The 17,798-nt window shown below is 33.2% G+C and overlaps 1 protein-coding gene across 1 annotated transcript in view; it reads left to right on the forward strand.

Annotated features, from left to right (window-relative positions):
- Nucleotides 1-1,492: 1,492 nt before the first annotated feature.
- The window catches only part of LOC133324984 (elongation of very long chain fatty acids protein 6), a 55,738-nt gene continuing 39,432 nt past the window's right edge, over nt 1,493-17,798 (forward strand). The window contains exon 1 of the mRNA XM_061533809.1: nt 1,493-1,740. Coding sequence (XP_061389793.1) covers nt 1,559-1,740 — 182 coding nt within the window. The 5' untranslated portion in view covers nt 1,493-1,558. The remainder of the gene's footprint in view (nt 1,741-17,798) is intronic.

Genomic DNA, 17,798 nt, shown 5'->3' on the forward strand with positions numbered 1-17,798 from the left:
GACCAACAAAAATTCGATTTTTTTAAGACAATCAAATATTAAATTCTTTAGAGGAACATTTTTAGAAGTCGATTATAAACTTAATTAGAGAAATATTTTTTTTTTACCAAAACTCAAGCCGTGAAATTAAAAAAAAAACAGTGAGCGGAGCAGTATAGTCGGACGGGCCGACCATATTATACCCTACACAACTACCATGAAAAGCTAACTTCCTGCGGTTCTATATTCTGAGCCTGGGCAATATTTCATGATATTTGCACCCCTAGCATATTTTCGATTTTTTTTTTTTAAGTGAATTTTTACGCCATAAAATAAAAAATTGATCACTTTAGGTTTTGGTTGATTTGACCCTTGGAATATTGACCGGTCATCATCTAACCAGACGCTCTAAATATTTGGTCAGATTCCCTTCACCATGTAAAATATGTGATGTTCTGCATATAATAATTGCCTCTAGAGCGACTAGAAAATCTGCCAAAATTAAAGTTTTCGGTTCATTGTACCCCCTGAATGAAATCTCAATATCACCGAAAACTATAGGCGTCGTCCTTGACCATCATCGGAACTTCATGTACAATTTCTGTCCTCTAATGGAGTAATAGCAATACTAAGCACATAGTCACCTTTACCTAATTGCGTATAATTCCCACATCAGAGTACATACATCACTTAAAAGTCTGGGTCCATTTGACCCGCTAAATATTGACCTATCTTTATCAAAACAGGCATGCTTATTCTTTGGCCCGATCCCCATCTCTTTGTAAAATCCACGACGTTCGGACCATAACTGCAGCCTCTGCAGCGATCAGAAAAACAGACACAAATTAAGTATTTGGTCCATTTCATCCCCTAAATATAATCCGATCTTTACCAAAAACAATAGGGGTCTTCATTGGCCAGAACCCATCCTACATGGATTTCATGGAGATTGGTCAATAACTGTGGCCTTTATCATGTTTACAAATTATAATGGACAGACGGACGAACACACATGTCTAGATCGACTCAGCTAGTCGAGATATGACGATCGGTATACTTAAAGGTGGATCTATGACCGATATTTCGCGGCGTTACAAACTTTTGGGGCTGCACAAAGCTATAACACCCTGACAACACAGTTGTGTAGGGTATAATAAGACTGTTGTATAATGTCGATGGCTATCAGAACCTGAATTAAAATAAATAAATAAATAAATTTTCAACCCAATATGAAACCTTAATTGAATCAGGATTTGCACTTTTTCATTCAACAAACTTATTAATTAACAGAAAAATATATGTATTTAAAAATATTTATACATACTTATTTTTTTATTAATATTTAAATTTTTTCTTCATTCCAGTGTTCTTCCCCTCCTCGCCCAAAATTTGTTTTATCTTAGCCTTGAAATTGTTTGTGTAAATCGCACAAAAGATTACAAAAATAAGGCTTGAAGAAGAAGAAGAAACCTTGCTAAACACACATCGCTGAAAAAGACTATTTCAATTTGAATTCAGTTAATTAGTTTTAAGTTTTCAAAGCAAAACACAAAAAACCGAAACGAATCACTGCACAAACATGATTAACATGGACATAAGTGTGACACCCAATTATTCGTATATTTTCGATTTCGAAAATGATTTCATTCATCAGCGCACGCGCAAATGGATGGTGGAGAACTGGACATGGGTCTTCTACTATTGTGGCATCTATATGCTGGTCATATTTGGTGGGCAACATTTTATGCAGAATCGTCCCAGGTAAGTTAAAAAAAAATAGGAATAAAAAAATCTGAACAAAAATGTAATTTTCAGATATTTTATTCAATGGTTTACGTTTTCAGATTAGAAAATTAAATCGCATAAATTTCCGTTTCCAATATTATGTCAATCAAATAAATACCAAAGCTATAAGCTTGAATTTGAATTCCATTCCAATGAAATGACCTCCATAGCAAAAAAAAAAACAACAAAATATTTAAATTATTTGAAATAAATAAAACACCTTGCAATAGATTCTTCAAAGTCCACATAATTAAATAAATTTTGCAATAGTTCCCTGCACATCAAGACCTTCCTGAACTTATGTAAAAATCCCTCCATTCATATGAGGTTCAAAATTCTATTTCGTTTCGTTTTTTTTTTGTATTCTAATTCAGACAGACAAGAATTATTTAATATTAATTGTTTGTTAAACGCAAATGATGTGTGTATGTATGTGCATGCGTGTGTGTGTGCGAATTATTAAGCAGACAATTAGGGTCACAATAGGGAATTTTACCACAGCATATTTTAGGAAAATTGTTATACGAAAAAATATAGGAAAAATTTCATTATACGGATAATATGAAAAAAAAAATGTTAAAAAAATTCCGTATACGAAAAAATATAGGAAAAATTTCATTATACGGATAATATGAAAAAAATGTTATCCGGATAATATTTTCCTTATGGGAACATATTATTCCCATATAGGACAAATGGTATCCGAAAAATAATTTTTCCGAATGGGAAAAAAACTATTATCCGTATAATAATATTTCCGCAATGGTAAAATTTTGCTCATATGTTTTCCGTATAGGAAAATTATTATCCGGATAATATGTTTTCCACATAGGGAAAATATTATCCGGATAATATATTTTCCGTATAGGAAAAATATAATCCGGATAATATGTTTTCCGTATAGATAATAGGAATTATTAACCGATTAATAATTGTGTTGTGATGTTCACCTTTCAATTATGGCTTATAGATCGACTCGAAAAAAAAAACACAAAAAATTAAATTTTCCACTTCAGGAAAAAACGTTGTCATTGAATATATGGATACTCAAAAAAATTTATCCGCCCTCTAGTGTAAAATTTTACTAAATAGTAAAAAATAAGCACCTGTAAATATTTCAGTAAAAATGATTATCGACAATATGATTGGTATAAAATTTGTCCTCTTGCATATAAATAACTTCTATGTCCTTCAGGATTAAGTATATACGCTATAGAATACAAATTTCGTAATTTTTCACACAAAAGTCAGGGTCCATTTGACCCGATAAATATTGACCGATCTTTATCAAAAAGGCATGCTTATTCTTTGGCTCTATCCCCTTCTCCATGTAAGTTTGGGCCATAAGTGCGGCCTCTGGAGCGACCAGAAAATCAGACAAAGTTTCAGTTTTTGGTCCATTTCATAAATATTTTTTACCAAAAACAATATCTTCATTCCGGACAACAATCTCTCATAAATGAAAGAAACAATAACCCGGATAATATTTTTTTCGTATAGGAAATATTGTTATCCGTGTAATATTTTTTATGTATTGGAATAAATGTTATCCGCGTTACAATATTTATGACAAATGTTATACCCTGACCACATTTTTGTGTAGGGTATAATAACCTATAGAAAACCCAATTATTATTCGGATAATTGGAAAAAAATATCCGAATAATAGTTCGTATAGGATAATTTTTCTCATATAGAACAAATGTTAACCGGATATTGTTTTTCGTATAGGACCAGTTATTATTCAGATAATTGGAAAAAAGTATCATCCGGATAATAATTTTTTCTTATATATAGGACAAATGTTATCCTGATAATAATTTTTTTTGCGCTTATAGGAAAAAATATTCGGATAATTGGAAAAAATATTATCCAGATAATAATTTTTCCGTATCGGTAAAAATATTATTCGGATAATAATCTTTCGTATAAAAAACAATAATCCGGATAATATTTTTTCCGTGCAAGTAAAAAATATATTATGCGGATAGAAATTCTTTATCCGGATATTTTTACCATTTGAAAACATATTATCCGGATAATTATTTATACGGGAAAAATCTCTCATATATGAAAAAAAACCTATTATCCGAATATTATTGTCAGCATAGGTAAAATTTTATCCGGATAATATTTTTCCGTATAGGAAAAAATATTATTCGGATAATAATCTTTCCGTAAGGGTGAAATATATTATCCGGATATGAAATATTATTTGTGTAATATTTTTTAAGTATTAGATGAAATGTTATCCGGATAGTTTTTTTCCATATAGGAAATATTTTATCCGGATATTTTTCCCATTTAGGATAAATATAAATATTTTTTTCCTATACGAAAAATATTCGGATAATATTTCTTTCCTATACGGAAAATATTATCCATATAATAATTTGTTGTATTTTTTTCCATATTAGACAAAATTCCCCCTACTATTTTCCATCTGAAAAATCTTCATAACTTTCTTAATAGAATTCCAAAGAAATGGAAATTTTTCCATTTTTCAAGAAATTGCATAATTTATTGAGAAAAAAAGCAAATAACACACCCACCCAGAGATGGATGACACGTGCACTTCTGACTAATGCTTCAAAAAATAACAACAACAACAAAAACAAAAGAAAAACTTGGACACTTTTCTGGCTGGCGAACCTGGACCTTGAACTGTTAATAGTGGTAGGTAGGTGGGTAGCTGGGTTGGTTGGTTGGTTGTATGGTGGATGCTGTCTGGGGAGGTGGTCTTTTTGTTGGTTTGGAAATCATCATCAGCCACATTACCTTCTTCATATTTCCACATTGCTTCTTTTTGCTAGGAAATCAACAGCAACACACACTTGGTATAAGGATTCCAGAGCTTATGTCGTTGTGCTGTCACAGAAACAACAGCAACAAAGTTCAATTAGATTTTTTTTTGTTTTTCTTTCTCAGACCGACCAGCATCAGTTTTTTTTTTTTGATATTCTATGGATATATATCTTTGTCATCACTGTGACACCAAATTGCAACGTGTGTGTGTGCGTGTGTGTACACTTGTATTCCTTGTGCATGCGGATGAACTAGCCAACCTTCCGCCACAGAATTGATTTTTCTTTTTTATCAAACTACGAACAAAAATTCACTTTCCTTTACCAAGTTTAGTTTCTTGGGTTTTCCATTGAAATACATAGATACATACATACATATTATGTATAATATACGTATGTATAAATGTACCTAAATTGCACCTAAATGCAACATATGTATGTACATATATAGCTTTTAATATGTGGTTAAGGCAAATATCCTTCGTATCCTTCTTCTGTCACAGTAGATTGAACAATTTAATGATATTTGCCATTCGGTTGGATTTATTAACAAAAGAATTACATAATATATTTACTATGTGTATTATGTATGTATATATGTACACAAATATTCATATGTGTATGTGATATAGAATACGATTTGAATACCATGCAAGAGCTCTGCCGAATACATTGGGCCCAATATTAATATTGTGCTACTGCGTTCACTAAATCGGAAATGTTCAACCACAACAATTAACCACAGATATAAATCCCAATCCCATATGATACTTTACAGAACTTCGTATATATGAAGGTGATGCTCTTAGGATTTATATTTTAGCCTCTGAGAAGCTCAGACTAAAATATCTGCAAAATACTGGCTAACCTAAAAACTGGGCCTATTTTTGGTATGGAAATTTGTTACCCAATATTGAAGCTACATCCAAAAGTGGGCCGATATACTAATTTCAAACTTCACCTGCCTGCATACTATTTTATGCAAACTTTTAACGGTCTGTCTCTATACGTTTAGAGTGATTAGATTTTTTTAAATATAGTTTCGGAAATGATGTTTTTGAATACGTAAAATCGTAATGTACCTTTAGCTAGATCGAAGTTAATTATTTTTCGTAGGGAGAAATTCTATTACCCCATGAAAACTGAGAATTTTATATTACAGGCCAAATTGGCTAGAAAACGTATAAAAACATTGAAAATGTCGAAAATCGGAATGTATCTTAGCGGGATCAATATTATTATTTATTATTTTTTTTCTTCTTTTTTTTTGTAAAAATATATTGTAATATCCCATGAGAATCCACAATTTGAAACTAGAGCAAAATAGTCTGGAAAACATCTTCAAAATTTTCTTAATATTGAACTTTGAAAATATGGAGGTTATACTTAAATGTACATCCATACCTTTTTTAAAATCTTATTCATGGAAGAGCTAGAGGTTTCATCTTCGAAGACCTAGAGATATTTATCTCCGAAGAGCTAGAATTCTTCTCCATAGAACAGCTGCAGGTCATCTTCATAGAAGAGCTGCAGATCTTCTTCATAGAAGAGTTGCAGATCTTCTTCATAGAAGAGCTGCAGATCTTCTTCATAGAAAATCTGGAGGTCTTTGAACAGCTAGAGATCTTCACAGAAGAGCTGGAGGTCTTCTTCTTCATAGAAGAGCTGGAGGTCTTCTTCTTCATAGAAGAATTGGAGGTCTTCTTCTTCATAGAAGAGCTGGAGGTCTTCTTCTTCATAGAAGAGCTGGAGGTCTTCTTCTTAATAGAAGAGCTGGAGGTCTTCTTCTTAATAGAAGAGCTGGAGGTCTACTTCATAGAAGAGCTGGAGGTCTTCTTCATAGAAGAGCTGGAGGTCTTCTTCATAGAAGAGCTGGAGGTCTTCTTCATAGAAGGGCTGGAAGTCTTCTTCATAGAAGAGCTGGAGGTCTTATTCATAGAAGAGCTGGAGGTCGTCTTCTTCATAGAAGAGCTGGAGGTCTACTTCATATAAGAGCTGGAGGTCTTCTTCATAGAAGAGCTGGAGGTCTTCTTCATAGAAGAGCTGGAAGTCTTCTTCATAGAAGAGCTGGAGGTCGTCTTCTTCATAGAAGAGCTGGAGGTCTACTTCATATAAGAGCTGGAGGTCTTCTTCATAGAAGAGCTGGAGGTCTTCTTCATAGAAGAGCTGGAGGTCTTCTTCATAGAAGAGCTGGAGGTCTTCTTCTTCTTCGAAGAGCTGGAGGTCTTCATCTTCTTCGAAGAGCTGGAGGTCTTCTTCTTCTTCGAAGAGCTGGAGGTCTTCTTCTTCTTCGAAGAGCTGGAGGTCTTCTTCTTCTTCGAAGAGCTGGAGGTCTTCTTCTTCTTCTTCGAAGAGCTGGAGGTCTTCTTCTTCTTCGAAGAGCTGAAAGTCTTCTTCTTCGAAGAGCTGGAGGTCTTCTTCTGCGAAGAGCTGGAGGTCTTCTTCTGCGAAGAGCTGGAGGTCTTATTCTTCGAAGAGCTGGAGGTCTTCTTCTGCGAAGAGCTGGAGGTCTTCTTCATAGAAGAGCTGGAGGTCTTCTTCATAGAAGAGCTGGAGGTCTTCTTCATAGAAGAGCTGGAGGTCTTCTTCTTAGAAGAGCTGGAGGTCTTCTTCTTAGAAGAGCTGGAGGTCTTCTTCATAGAAGAGGTTTCATCTTCGAAGAACTTGGATCTACATTTCATCGATGAACTGCAGATGCTATTCATAGAAGCCTCTAGTGCTTATTCTTCGAAGAGTTAGAGTTCTTCTCCATAGACAGCTAAAGGTTTTTTTCATATAAGAGCGGGGGATCTTCTTTGAAGAACTGGTGATCTTCTTCATAGAGCAACCAAATGCATTTTCCATAGAAAACCATTATTAGCCATAATAGAGCAATAAAACCTCCTTCTGCATTTAACATTTTAAAGATTTCCAATGAGCTTGTAAATGAATACTAATGCCTGTTAAGGTCTGTTAAAAGAACCAAAAAATAATTTTCAAAATTTTTGTTATTTGCTTTATTGACTTATCAAAATGGCGAACATTTGAATATATATATATATATATATATATTTAATAAGTTAAAAAATCAGATTGATCTTTAGGGATTGGTTTTATCCCATTTCATACGATAGTTATATATATATATATATACATATGTATATATATACATATAATATGTATATTATTTTTTTAGCTCCTATATTCTTTGTTTTTACCTTTAATAATTTCATGTTGAAAATCTCAGTACATCATCATTCATTATTTTCAGCTCAATTAACTTAAATGTATCAATTTCATCGAGTAATGAGTTCTGATGACACATAAAACGTCAATTATTTGACATTTGTTTTTGATTTTCAAAATTATTAGAAAAAAATCAGTTATCACGCGCTGGGCTGGCTGGCTGTGCATAACAAATCTCTCTGACTGTCATGTAAAATAATTTTAGCCGACAGACGAACTGACTGATTGACCGACCATATCATTTATTCGATTCGATTATTATTTGAACAGAGCGTTTATTTGTTTACAAACATTTTTGTTATTGTTGCTGCTGTTGTTTTTGTTAAATGTTACTTTATTTGTTTACCTTTATTTGTTTACTATGGTTGTTGTTGTGGTTGTTTTTTGTCATTAGAATAAATTAGTTAGTTACTTTTACTGTTGTTGTTGTCGTTTTTTTTTAATTTTTGATTTTTGATGATGTCGTCAATTAGAGACACACCGTTATTGACAATTCTATGTAAACACTCGTACGGTGAATAAATGAAGATTTGTAAATGTACGACCAATACAAAACTAATTTTTAAAACAAAAATTTGTACAAAGAAAAAAGTGTTGGCGTTTTCTTTCGAATTCTCAATCTATGTAAATATATACATATGTATATATATATTTTATATATATGTATATATATATATTTTATATATATGTATATATATTTTATTTTATGTATACATATTAAAAAAACACCAAAGGAACTGGAAAATTCCCCTTCTAATAAAATTTTATTTAACAATAGAAAATAAATATGCGGTTTGAAGTGATCTCATAGAAAGTATCAGAATCAGGTTTGCAATATGAAATGACAATTTGTAGTATATGGGAGAAATATTATTCAGATTATTGTATGTAAAAGGTAGTTTATGGAAGAAATATTATTCACATTATAGTATGGAAAAGTTAGTAACCAGATGAAAAAAGTTATTACTTTTTTTCTTTGGAGGTTAATATTCTTTTCGGTATAAGAGAATTTATTATATCCTCGCCCATAAGGTAGAGATTATATTAACCTAGACACACCTGGAAATATTCACCCGATAACCCCATGTTGAAAACACAATAGAGCCTGCAATGTTTTAAGATAGAGCTTTGACATTTTGTACGTACATTCCTATTGTTTGGTATAAAACACTGGGATATATCGGTCCAAGTTTTGATATAGGCCCCCATACAACGATACACCATAATATTCAAAATTTTCGAGCTTTTTTTCATAATTATACCCTACACAACTATGTTGTCAGGGTATTATAGCTTTGTGCAGCCCCAAAAGTTTGTAACGCCGCGAAATATTGGACCTCGACCCACCTTTAAGTATACCGATCGTCATATCTCGACTAGCAGAGTCGATCTAGACATGTGTGTCGCTCCGTCTGTCCATTATAATTTGTAAACACGATACAGGCCACAGTTATGGACCAATGAAGAGTCCTATTGTTTTTGGTCCTATTGTTTAAGATCGGTTAATATTTGGGGGATGAAATGGACCTAATACTAAATTTTTGTTTTTCTGGTCGCTCTAGAGGCCGCAATAATGGCCCCAACATAGTGAAATTTTGCATGGAGAAGCGGATCGGGCCAAAAAATAAGCATGCCTGTTTGGATAAAGATCGGTCAATATTTAGCGGGTCAAATGGACCCTGACTTTTGTGTGAAAAATGACAAAATTTGTATTCTATGGCGTATATATTTACCCCTGAAGGACATATACCCGAGAAGTTGATATTATATCCAAGAGGAGTGGTTGACCTTTAAATTAAGACCAATTATATTGTTGTATGTGCTCGGATGTGAGAGTTACACCTAAATATTTACAGGTATCCATTATCACTCTGGAGAGCGGAACTATAGCGCTGATCGCTTTGAAATGTTCCATGAGGTTCCAGCTATGGTCAAGGACAACGCCTATAATTTTCGGTAATGATCAGATAATAATTTTGGAATGAAGTGGACCGAAAACTTAATTTTTTGTGTTATTTTCAAGTCGATCTATAGACCACAAATGAAAGCCGAACATCACAACACAACCCACGGTGAAGGCAATCTGGACAATAGCTGTACTGAATACTCGTAATATTCGGAAAATATGTCAGTGTGAGGAAGAGGTGCTGTTTACTTCTAGTCGGGATAGAGGGTGCAAATATCACGAAATATTGCCAGGCTCGGAATAAACATGCGCAGAAAATTTCAGTTCCGTGGTAGTTGTGTAGGGTATCGTATGGTCGGCCCCGTCAGACTATACTGCTCCGCTCACTGGAGCAGAAAACCTTGTTACAAAAATAGTCAATATAGGCCCTCTTTATAGGGTAGACCCACCAATCATGTCCCTCTATCCGTCGGTTGAAATCACAATAGAGCTTACAATATTTTAAAATAGAACTTTGAAATTTTGAACATATATTGGTAGTACTTCTATGTCGATACCACGCGAATTTTGGGTACCTCCGGAATTTCAGCCAAATTGAGTTGAACATTTCCGGGCTAAGAGTTATCAGTATTGGGTCCACATTTTAGGGCAGTTCCCATTTTCCGATTTCGGTGTTTTGAAGATCTTGGGTAAGTTTTCCAATCGAATTGATTGTAATTTGGACTTTTGGGTTCTCATTAGATAAAAAATCATAATATTCAAAAATTGTCAAAATTGGTCCAATTTTTAGGGTAGCTCCCATAGAACGGTACCTCCCGAAAATCGGTATTTTAGGGCGTTGGGGACGTTTCTTCAACCAAATTGCCTGTAATTTTGGGTTCACATTTAATTTGAAAATCTCCCTGCCAAGAATTATCAATATTGGTCCACTTTAAATCCCAAATGTCGATATTTTAAAGATCATGAATAAGTTTTTCAACCGAATTGTTTTTAATTTAGTATTTTGGGTTATCATTGGGTAGCATATATCTCCCTGTCAAAAATTACGAATATTGTCTTAAGTTTTGGAGTGGGTTCCATGAAACGGTACCTCCAAATATTCCGTATTTAGGGGATCTTGGGTACGTTATTCACCCAAAATGACTCTAATTTGATATTTTACATTCGAATTGGGTAGAAAATGACAAAATGACTCTAATTTGATATTTTACATTCTAATTGGGTAGAAAATCTGCATGTCCAATAACTATCATTATTGGTCCACATTTTATGGTAGCCCATATGCAACGGTACCTTTTCAATTTTCATATTTTAGGGAAATTGGGAACGTTTTTTTTTTTACAAATGGGATGTAATTTCGTATTTCGGCTACCCAATGGTTCATAAATCATCCCTATAATATTGATCAATATTGGTCTACTTTTTAGGATAGTCCCCATATAATAATACCTTCCAAATTTCGGAATTTTTTGGAGTTCGAACAAGCTTTTCAACTGAATTACCTGTGATTTGGTATTTTCGGTTGTCCTTGTGTAGAAAACCTCTCGGCCAAAAATTATCAAGGGTAGTCCCCATATAACGATACCTCCCAAATTTTAGTATTTTGGAGAGTTTATACAAGTTTTTCAAATTTTCAAAAAAGTTGGCTCTAATTTGGTGTTCTATGTTCCCATTGGGTGGTAAATTTTCCTACCAAATAATATTAATATCGGTCGATGTTTGAATATAGCCATATATAAATGTCCAGCCCTTATATACGTATTTACATGGTGTTAAGGGGACCCCCCCCCTCCTTCTCGGGATCAAAAATTTTTTTTTGATTTAATTCGAATCTACACTAATTTAAGAATGTCCCTACAAAATTTCAAGTGAAAATCTCAAGAACTCTTGAAGATATAGCCGATTTATTGTGTCAGCATCAAGTGACGGCTAAAGGGCTTCTCAAACTTTAAACGCGTTTTTCTCTTTTGTGAATGGCGGGCACGATAACTTAAAAACTAATGACCCAATCGATTCCAAATTTTTACACATTTCTCTGTGAGTGTATAGCTATCGTATGAACTAGGATAAAACCAATCGGTGAAGATCTTCCTTATTTTTTAACTTGGTTTTTGTTAAAAAATCGACGATTTTCCAAAAATATTTTTTTAAAGGTCCGCCATTTTGTTAATTTTAGAGCGAAGTCAATAATCCTAGTTCATACGAGAGACAGACATGTGCTCTTTCTAACACCGTTGGAATTTTCGGATTCCGATGTTCCAGTGGGGAGTTATCATGCCCGCCATCAAAAATAAGGACTTTTATTTAATTATAAAAAACAACAACAAAACAATAACAACAATTTTTTGTAAATTATTTTTCTTCTCTTTTAAATCTTCAAATATATATTTGCAAAGTTACAAACATTAACAAGCTTTGGTGTTGAATTACCAGCCCATTGAAAATCTTGAAAAATTAAAATCGAGAATGGGGGGGTCCCTTAAATGTAATATTATATCATTGCATAGTGACTGTAATTTTTTATTCCGGGATCTTGGTGGGTTTACAACTTCTTGCTAAAACATTTTCAATATAAGTCGCGTTTCCTAGATAATAACAATCGAAAGGTTCTGCATTTCAGTTCATGTACAGCATCAATGTTCTGTTGGCATGTCAACCGTTTTTGGGCGATCTTCCTCTTTGAACGAGAAAAATTTAACCATTGATTTTTCAAGTCATTGTAAACTAAAGAGCGCATAACCTATTGAGTATGTTTATCCTAAAAAATTAGTTTATTTATATATATAACTATATACGTACTTGCGGCCCACATATTAACCAAAAAATATTACCGTTTTTATTTTAAAGTCGTATCTGACCCACAAATGATTATGGTCAAATTATCTAACAAATTATATTCGACGAAGCTCAATGAAAACTGTGAATGACATAATAGGAACAAATCAAAACTAAAAAAATTAAAAAAAAAAAACTTAAATATCATATTAAAATACAATATATTTGGCCATAAGATATCAATATCAATCAGTCAGTCAGCAGTAGGTCTGAGCTCAGACAATGGCACACTCCAAACAAATGCGTACAAACACACACACTCACACACTCTTCAAAAGATGTGCATTTTGCGATCACATAAAATTGCAAAATTTGAAAACCAAAAACAACAAAAATAAAAAAATTAATATTTGTTGCAAACCGTTTTTTTCGCGGTACTGCGAGTTCAAGGTAATTGTTGGTATAGCAAACAGCGATCGACACCAAAAACAACAATAACAATGTTAAAACTCAAAATGAATGGCAAAAAAAAAAAAATTAAAATCAACACAACAAAGTCTGATTTGGCTCTTCTTCTTTGGCATGTTATTATTTTCTTCGCATTTTTATTTTTTTTTTCAATTTTTTTGTCATTGTAATGCTTGTTGACCGTCATTCGAATACAACAATAACAAGGGTGATGACGACGACAACAACCAACGACACACATAATACAAAATTTGCCAAAAGCCAAGCCTACACCACACCACGCTTCTTGGCAAAACAACTGTTTTGCAATTGTTCGCCAAAGGTGCGAACGAATTTTTAGTGACCGATCTTGTTTTGAAAATATTTTGTGTTCGCACGGATTTTATAATATTGATAGCAATACTTCTGGTTTTGAGTGTCCATTGGAAAGTTTTACAGGCCATAGCATCATCCATTGAAAAAAAAAACTCATTGGACCCACCAAAACCTTGAACTCATCAATTAAATACGACCGAATTCAAATGTGAAAAACTAATTCCATTTTGAACTAGCACACTTAGAATTACTATTTCAATTAATGCTTGCCATAAGCAAGAATTATCGTGGCTCGTGGCTTTCGTTTTTTTTTTTTAATTTAATTGAAATATAAAGTAAAAGTTCAAACCAAAACCCCAAATGACTGACACCTGCTTAAATAATGTAAAATAAACTAAATTTAATTAATTATTCATTTTATATAATTTATCTATAAACCAGTGAGCGGAGCAGTATAGTCGGACAAGGCCGACCATATGATACCCTTACAACTTCTACGAACATCTAACTTTCTGTGGTACTACATTTTAAGCTAGGACAATATTTCGCGATATTTGCACACTCTTGACCGACTAGAGGTCAGCAAATGTTACTAATATTCAGTACAGCTCTTCTAATTACTTGTCCAGATTCCCTTCATCATGGGTTGTGTTGTGATGTTCGGCTTTAAATTGTGGCCTATAGATCAACTCTAACAAAAAATCAAGTTTTCGGTCCACTTCATCTCAAAATTATTATCTGATCATCACCATCATCCTTGACCGTAAGTGGATCCTCATGGAACATTTCAAAGCGATCATCGCTATATTTGCGCCCTCCACTAGATAATATCTAAATACGTAAGCACCTCTAAATATTTAAGTGCAACTCCCACATCCGAGTACATACGACAATATAATTGGTATCAATTTATGGGGACCCAGTGAGGAGTTATCATGCCCGCCATCAAAAATAAGGACTTTTCTTTAATTACATAAAACAACAACAAAACAATAACAAAAATTGTTTGTAAATTATTGTTCTTCTCTTTAATTATATATGTGCGAAGTTACAAACCTTAACAAGCATTGGTATTGATTTACCAGTCCATTGAAAATCTTTGAAAAATTAAAATCGAGAATGGGAGGGGGGTTCCCATTAAAGGCCAACCACTCCTCTTGGATATACTATCAACTTCTCGGGTCTATGTCCTTCAGAAGTAAATATATACGCCATAGAATACAAATTTTGTAATTTTTCACACAGAAATCAGGGTCTATTTGACCCGCTAAATATTGACCGATCTTTATAAAAACAGGCATGGTTATTCTTTGGACCATGTAAAAATTCGCGAAGTTTGGGCTACAATTTCGGCCTCTAGAGCAACCACAAAAACCGACAAAAATTGTGTATTTGGTCCATTTCATCCCCTAAATATTAACCGATCTTTACCAAAAACAATAGGGGTCTTCATTGGCCAGAACCCATCCTACATTAAAACTTTCGTGAAGATCGGTCCGTAACTGTGGCCTGTATCGTATTTACAAATTATAATGGACAGATGGACGCGCAGACACACATGTCTAGATCGACTCAGCTAGTCGAGATATTATGATCGGTATGCCTAGAGGTGGGTCTAGAACCAATATTTCGCGACGTTACAAACTCTAGGAGCTGCACAAAGCTATAATACCCTGACAACATAGTTTTGTAGGGTATAAACATTTTTTATTCAGAATATTGATTCTGACATACCGTGAGATAGTGGAATTCTCGAGCAATGACAAGTGACAAGAGCCATCTGAAAATTGGTAAAAAGATAATGTGCAAAAAAAAAAATCGGAGCGCTTCAAAATGCGTTTAAAAGATCATTTTTAAAGGACCAGTAAACTGAAATTGGATCAATAAACATGTCATTCTGCAACCTATACTAAATTTTTCATTTGGTCAGATATAGAAGCTATATCTAAATCTGAACCGATTTCTGGGAACTTAACACTCATCATTCTAGACCTAATTCATTACGCTGCACTATGTCGCGAGTTCATATAAACATCGGCCAAAAATAGAAAGAGTTATCGTAAGTTAATGAAATTTGGTACATGTGCTTATTATTGGCCTAAAGAGCAACTGACAAAAAATTGGATAGGTCGGACCAAGATTTGGTATAACTCCCATATAATGGGTCTTGAGAATGTCACCCTTTTTCGCCTATAAAATCTTTAATATTCAAACAAATTCAATGAAAATTTGCAATTTACATTTAATTGGACCTATAAAGCAACTGACCAAAAACTGGGTAGAGCGGACCAAGATTTGATATACCTCCCATACAAAGGGTCTTGAAAATTTTACTACTTTGGGCTATAAAATCTTTAATATTCAACCAAATTCAATGAAGATTGGCAATTTACATTTACTTATGCCTATAAAGCAACGGACCCAAAAACTGGGTAGACCGGACCAAGATTTGATATGCCTCCCAAACAAAGGGTCTTGATAAATCCGATATTTGGACCTAAAAATTGTTTATATTCATCCAAATTCCACGAAAATTTTCATGTCTTGGTCCAAATTACATCAAATTTGGGCGAAGACAGTAATACGTGTTGTAATTTAGTTGTTGGCCCATATTTCAGGTACCTACCATACCAAAAGTCCCTAAAAATTTAACTTTCTGTACTATAAAATCGTTATATGCAGCTAAATTAAGTATAGTAGTTTTATTTTTGTTATTTTTATTATAATATAAAAAATAAACTAAAATAAACTAATAAATTATTTTTTATCATTCACAACATTTTGAAAACACACATCAGATATATATATATATATATATATATAATATTGTCTTCCCAAATGTACGATTTAGTATCATCCACATTATAATCTCGGGCCTTTACTTTATGGCTGTTTAAGGATATAACAAGGTCGGATTGTAATATAAAATACTAAATAAAATCCTTATTTAACTCGGCTTTAACAAAAAAAACTAATTATTTGTTGGCATGACTTGTTAGCATCTTGTGAAAGTCGCTCAAAAGGTATTGTACTGCACTTTGCGTATCCCATGAACTAATATTTTTCTGTATGAACCTTCCACAAAGGTAATTCATGTGCGACCTCTAAATTAAGATTATAAGATTATGTCTAAAATGATCTGATAATTAAGTATAATCTTCAAACTGACTGAAAATTTATTTAAAAGCTATATTTTAAAACCAATTCTCCCATATCTCCGCTTGGAATAACGTTTTTACCACTTAATTGCATATTTTATGTAAAATATTGTATTATTACTATGTTCTGAATCCATTTTCTCCTTCCTATTTGACCCTCAATAACTTATTTAATTGTATACATAACATATTTGACCATTCGCTTCTAACCATTTCGTGAATATGCCATATTTTTTCATAAGGTGGTCACCAAAAAAGTTAAATAACTCTTAGGACCGCAGGACTCCGCAGCTATTTTTTTTTATTCCTTAAATAGCACACTTTTCACCACTCAAATAAAAAAAAATTAGAGCTTACCTTTTTTAAACTTTTTTTTTTCTGCTCCACTAATTTCAAAATTTGTTTTACAAATTTTATGAACTAAGTACTACAAGTGTGGACGACTGTATACACCATATGATATCTATATACATACAAACTAAAGCGAATCCTAGTTTTTACATCCACAGCAACCAAAATAAACACTTTTATAGTAACCGTTAATTTGAATATTCAAATATTTGAGCCTCAGAAAAACACACCCATTTTTCGAAAATATGGTAAAAAATCAGTTTATAAATAATTATCAGATTTGAACCTTTGTAGAGACAAAACTACTCGACATATCGATGTAAAATTTCATATTTATTCTAATTGGAGTATTTTCTATCAATCCTCATCAAAAAATTTGTCCTCCGTGGTACTTGGTTTTGACCATTTTTGGCCGCGGTCGTGACACTGTGCGCTGTGCCAAATTTCGTGCAAATCGAAAGATATATAGAACTTTGGTGGACCATTTACATTAAATCGGACGAAAATATATATGGGAGCTATATCTAAATCTGAACAGATTTTCAGGAAACTTAACACACATCATACTAGACCTAATTCATTACGCTGTGCCAAATTTCGTGCAAATCGAGATATATATATATATATATAGAGAGACTTTGGTGCACCATTTACATTAAATCGGACGAAAATATATATATGGAAGCTATATTTAAATCTGAACCGATTTTTCCCAATTTCAATAGATTTTGTCCTTGGGCCAAATAAGTGACCTATGCCAAATTTCATCTAAATCGGATCATAAATTTGACCTGTAATTTGTTCACAAAAATACATGGACAGACGGACCTGCGTAAATCGACTCAGAAAGTGATGCTATGCATATTCTCAAAAGGAACCATGTGTCTATCTCGTTTCCTTTTGTCTGTTACAAACATATGCACAAAGACATAATATCCTGTACCACAGTGTGGTGAAGGGTATAAATAGTATGGCTGGAATTTCCATCTGTGAAGCCTTGGCCAAAGGGAATGAGATAAACACATTTCTTAA

Source organism: Musca vetustissima, unplaced genomic scaffold, assembly GCF_032173495.1.
Source record: "Musca vetustissima isolate MV318-11 ecotype Yass unplaced genomic scaffold, APGP_CSIRO_Mvet_v1 utg3682, whole genome shotgun sequence".
NCBI classification, from domain to species: Eukaryota; Metazoa; Arthropoda; class Insecta; order Diptera; family Muscidae; genus Musca; species Musca vetustissima.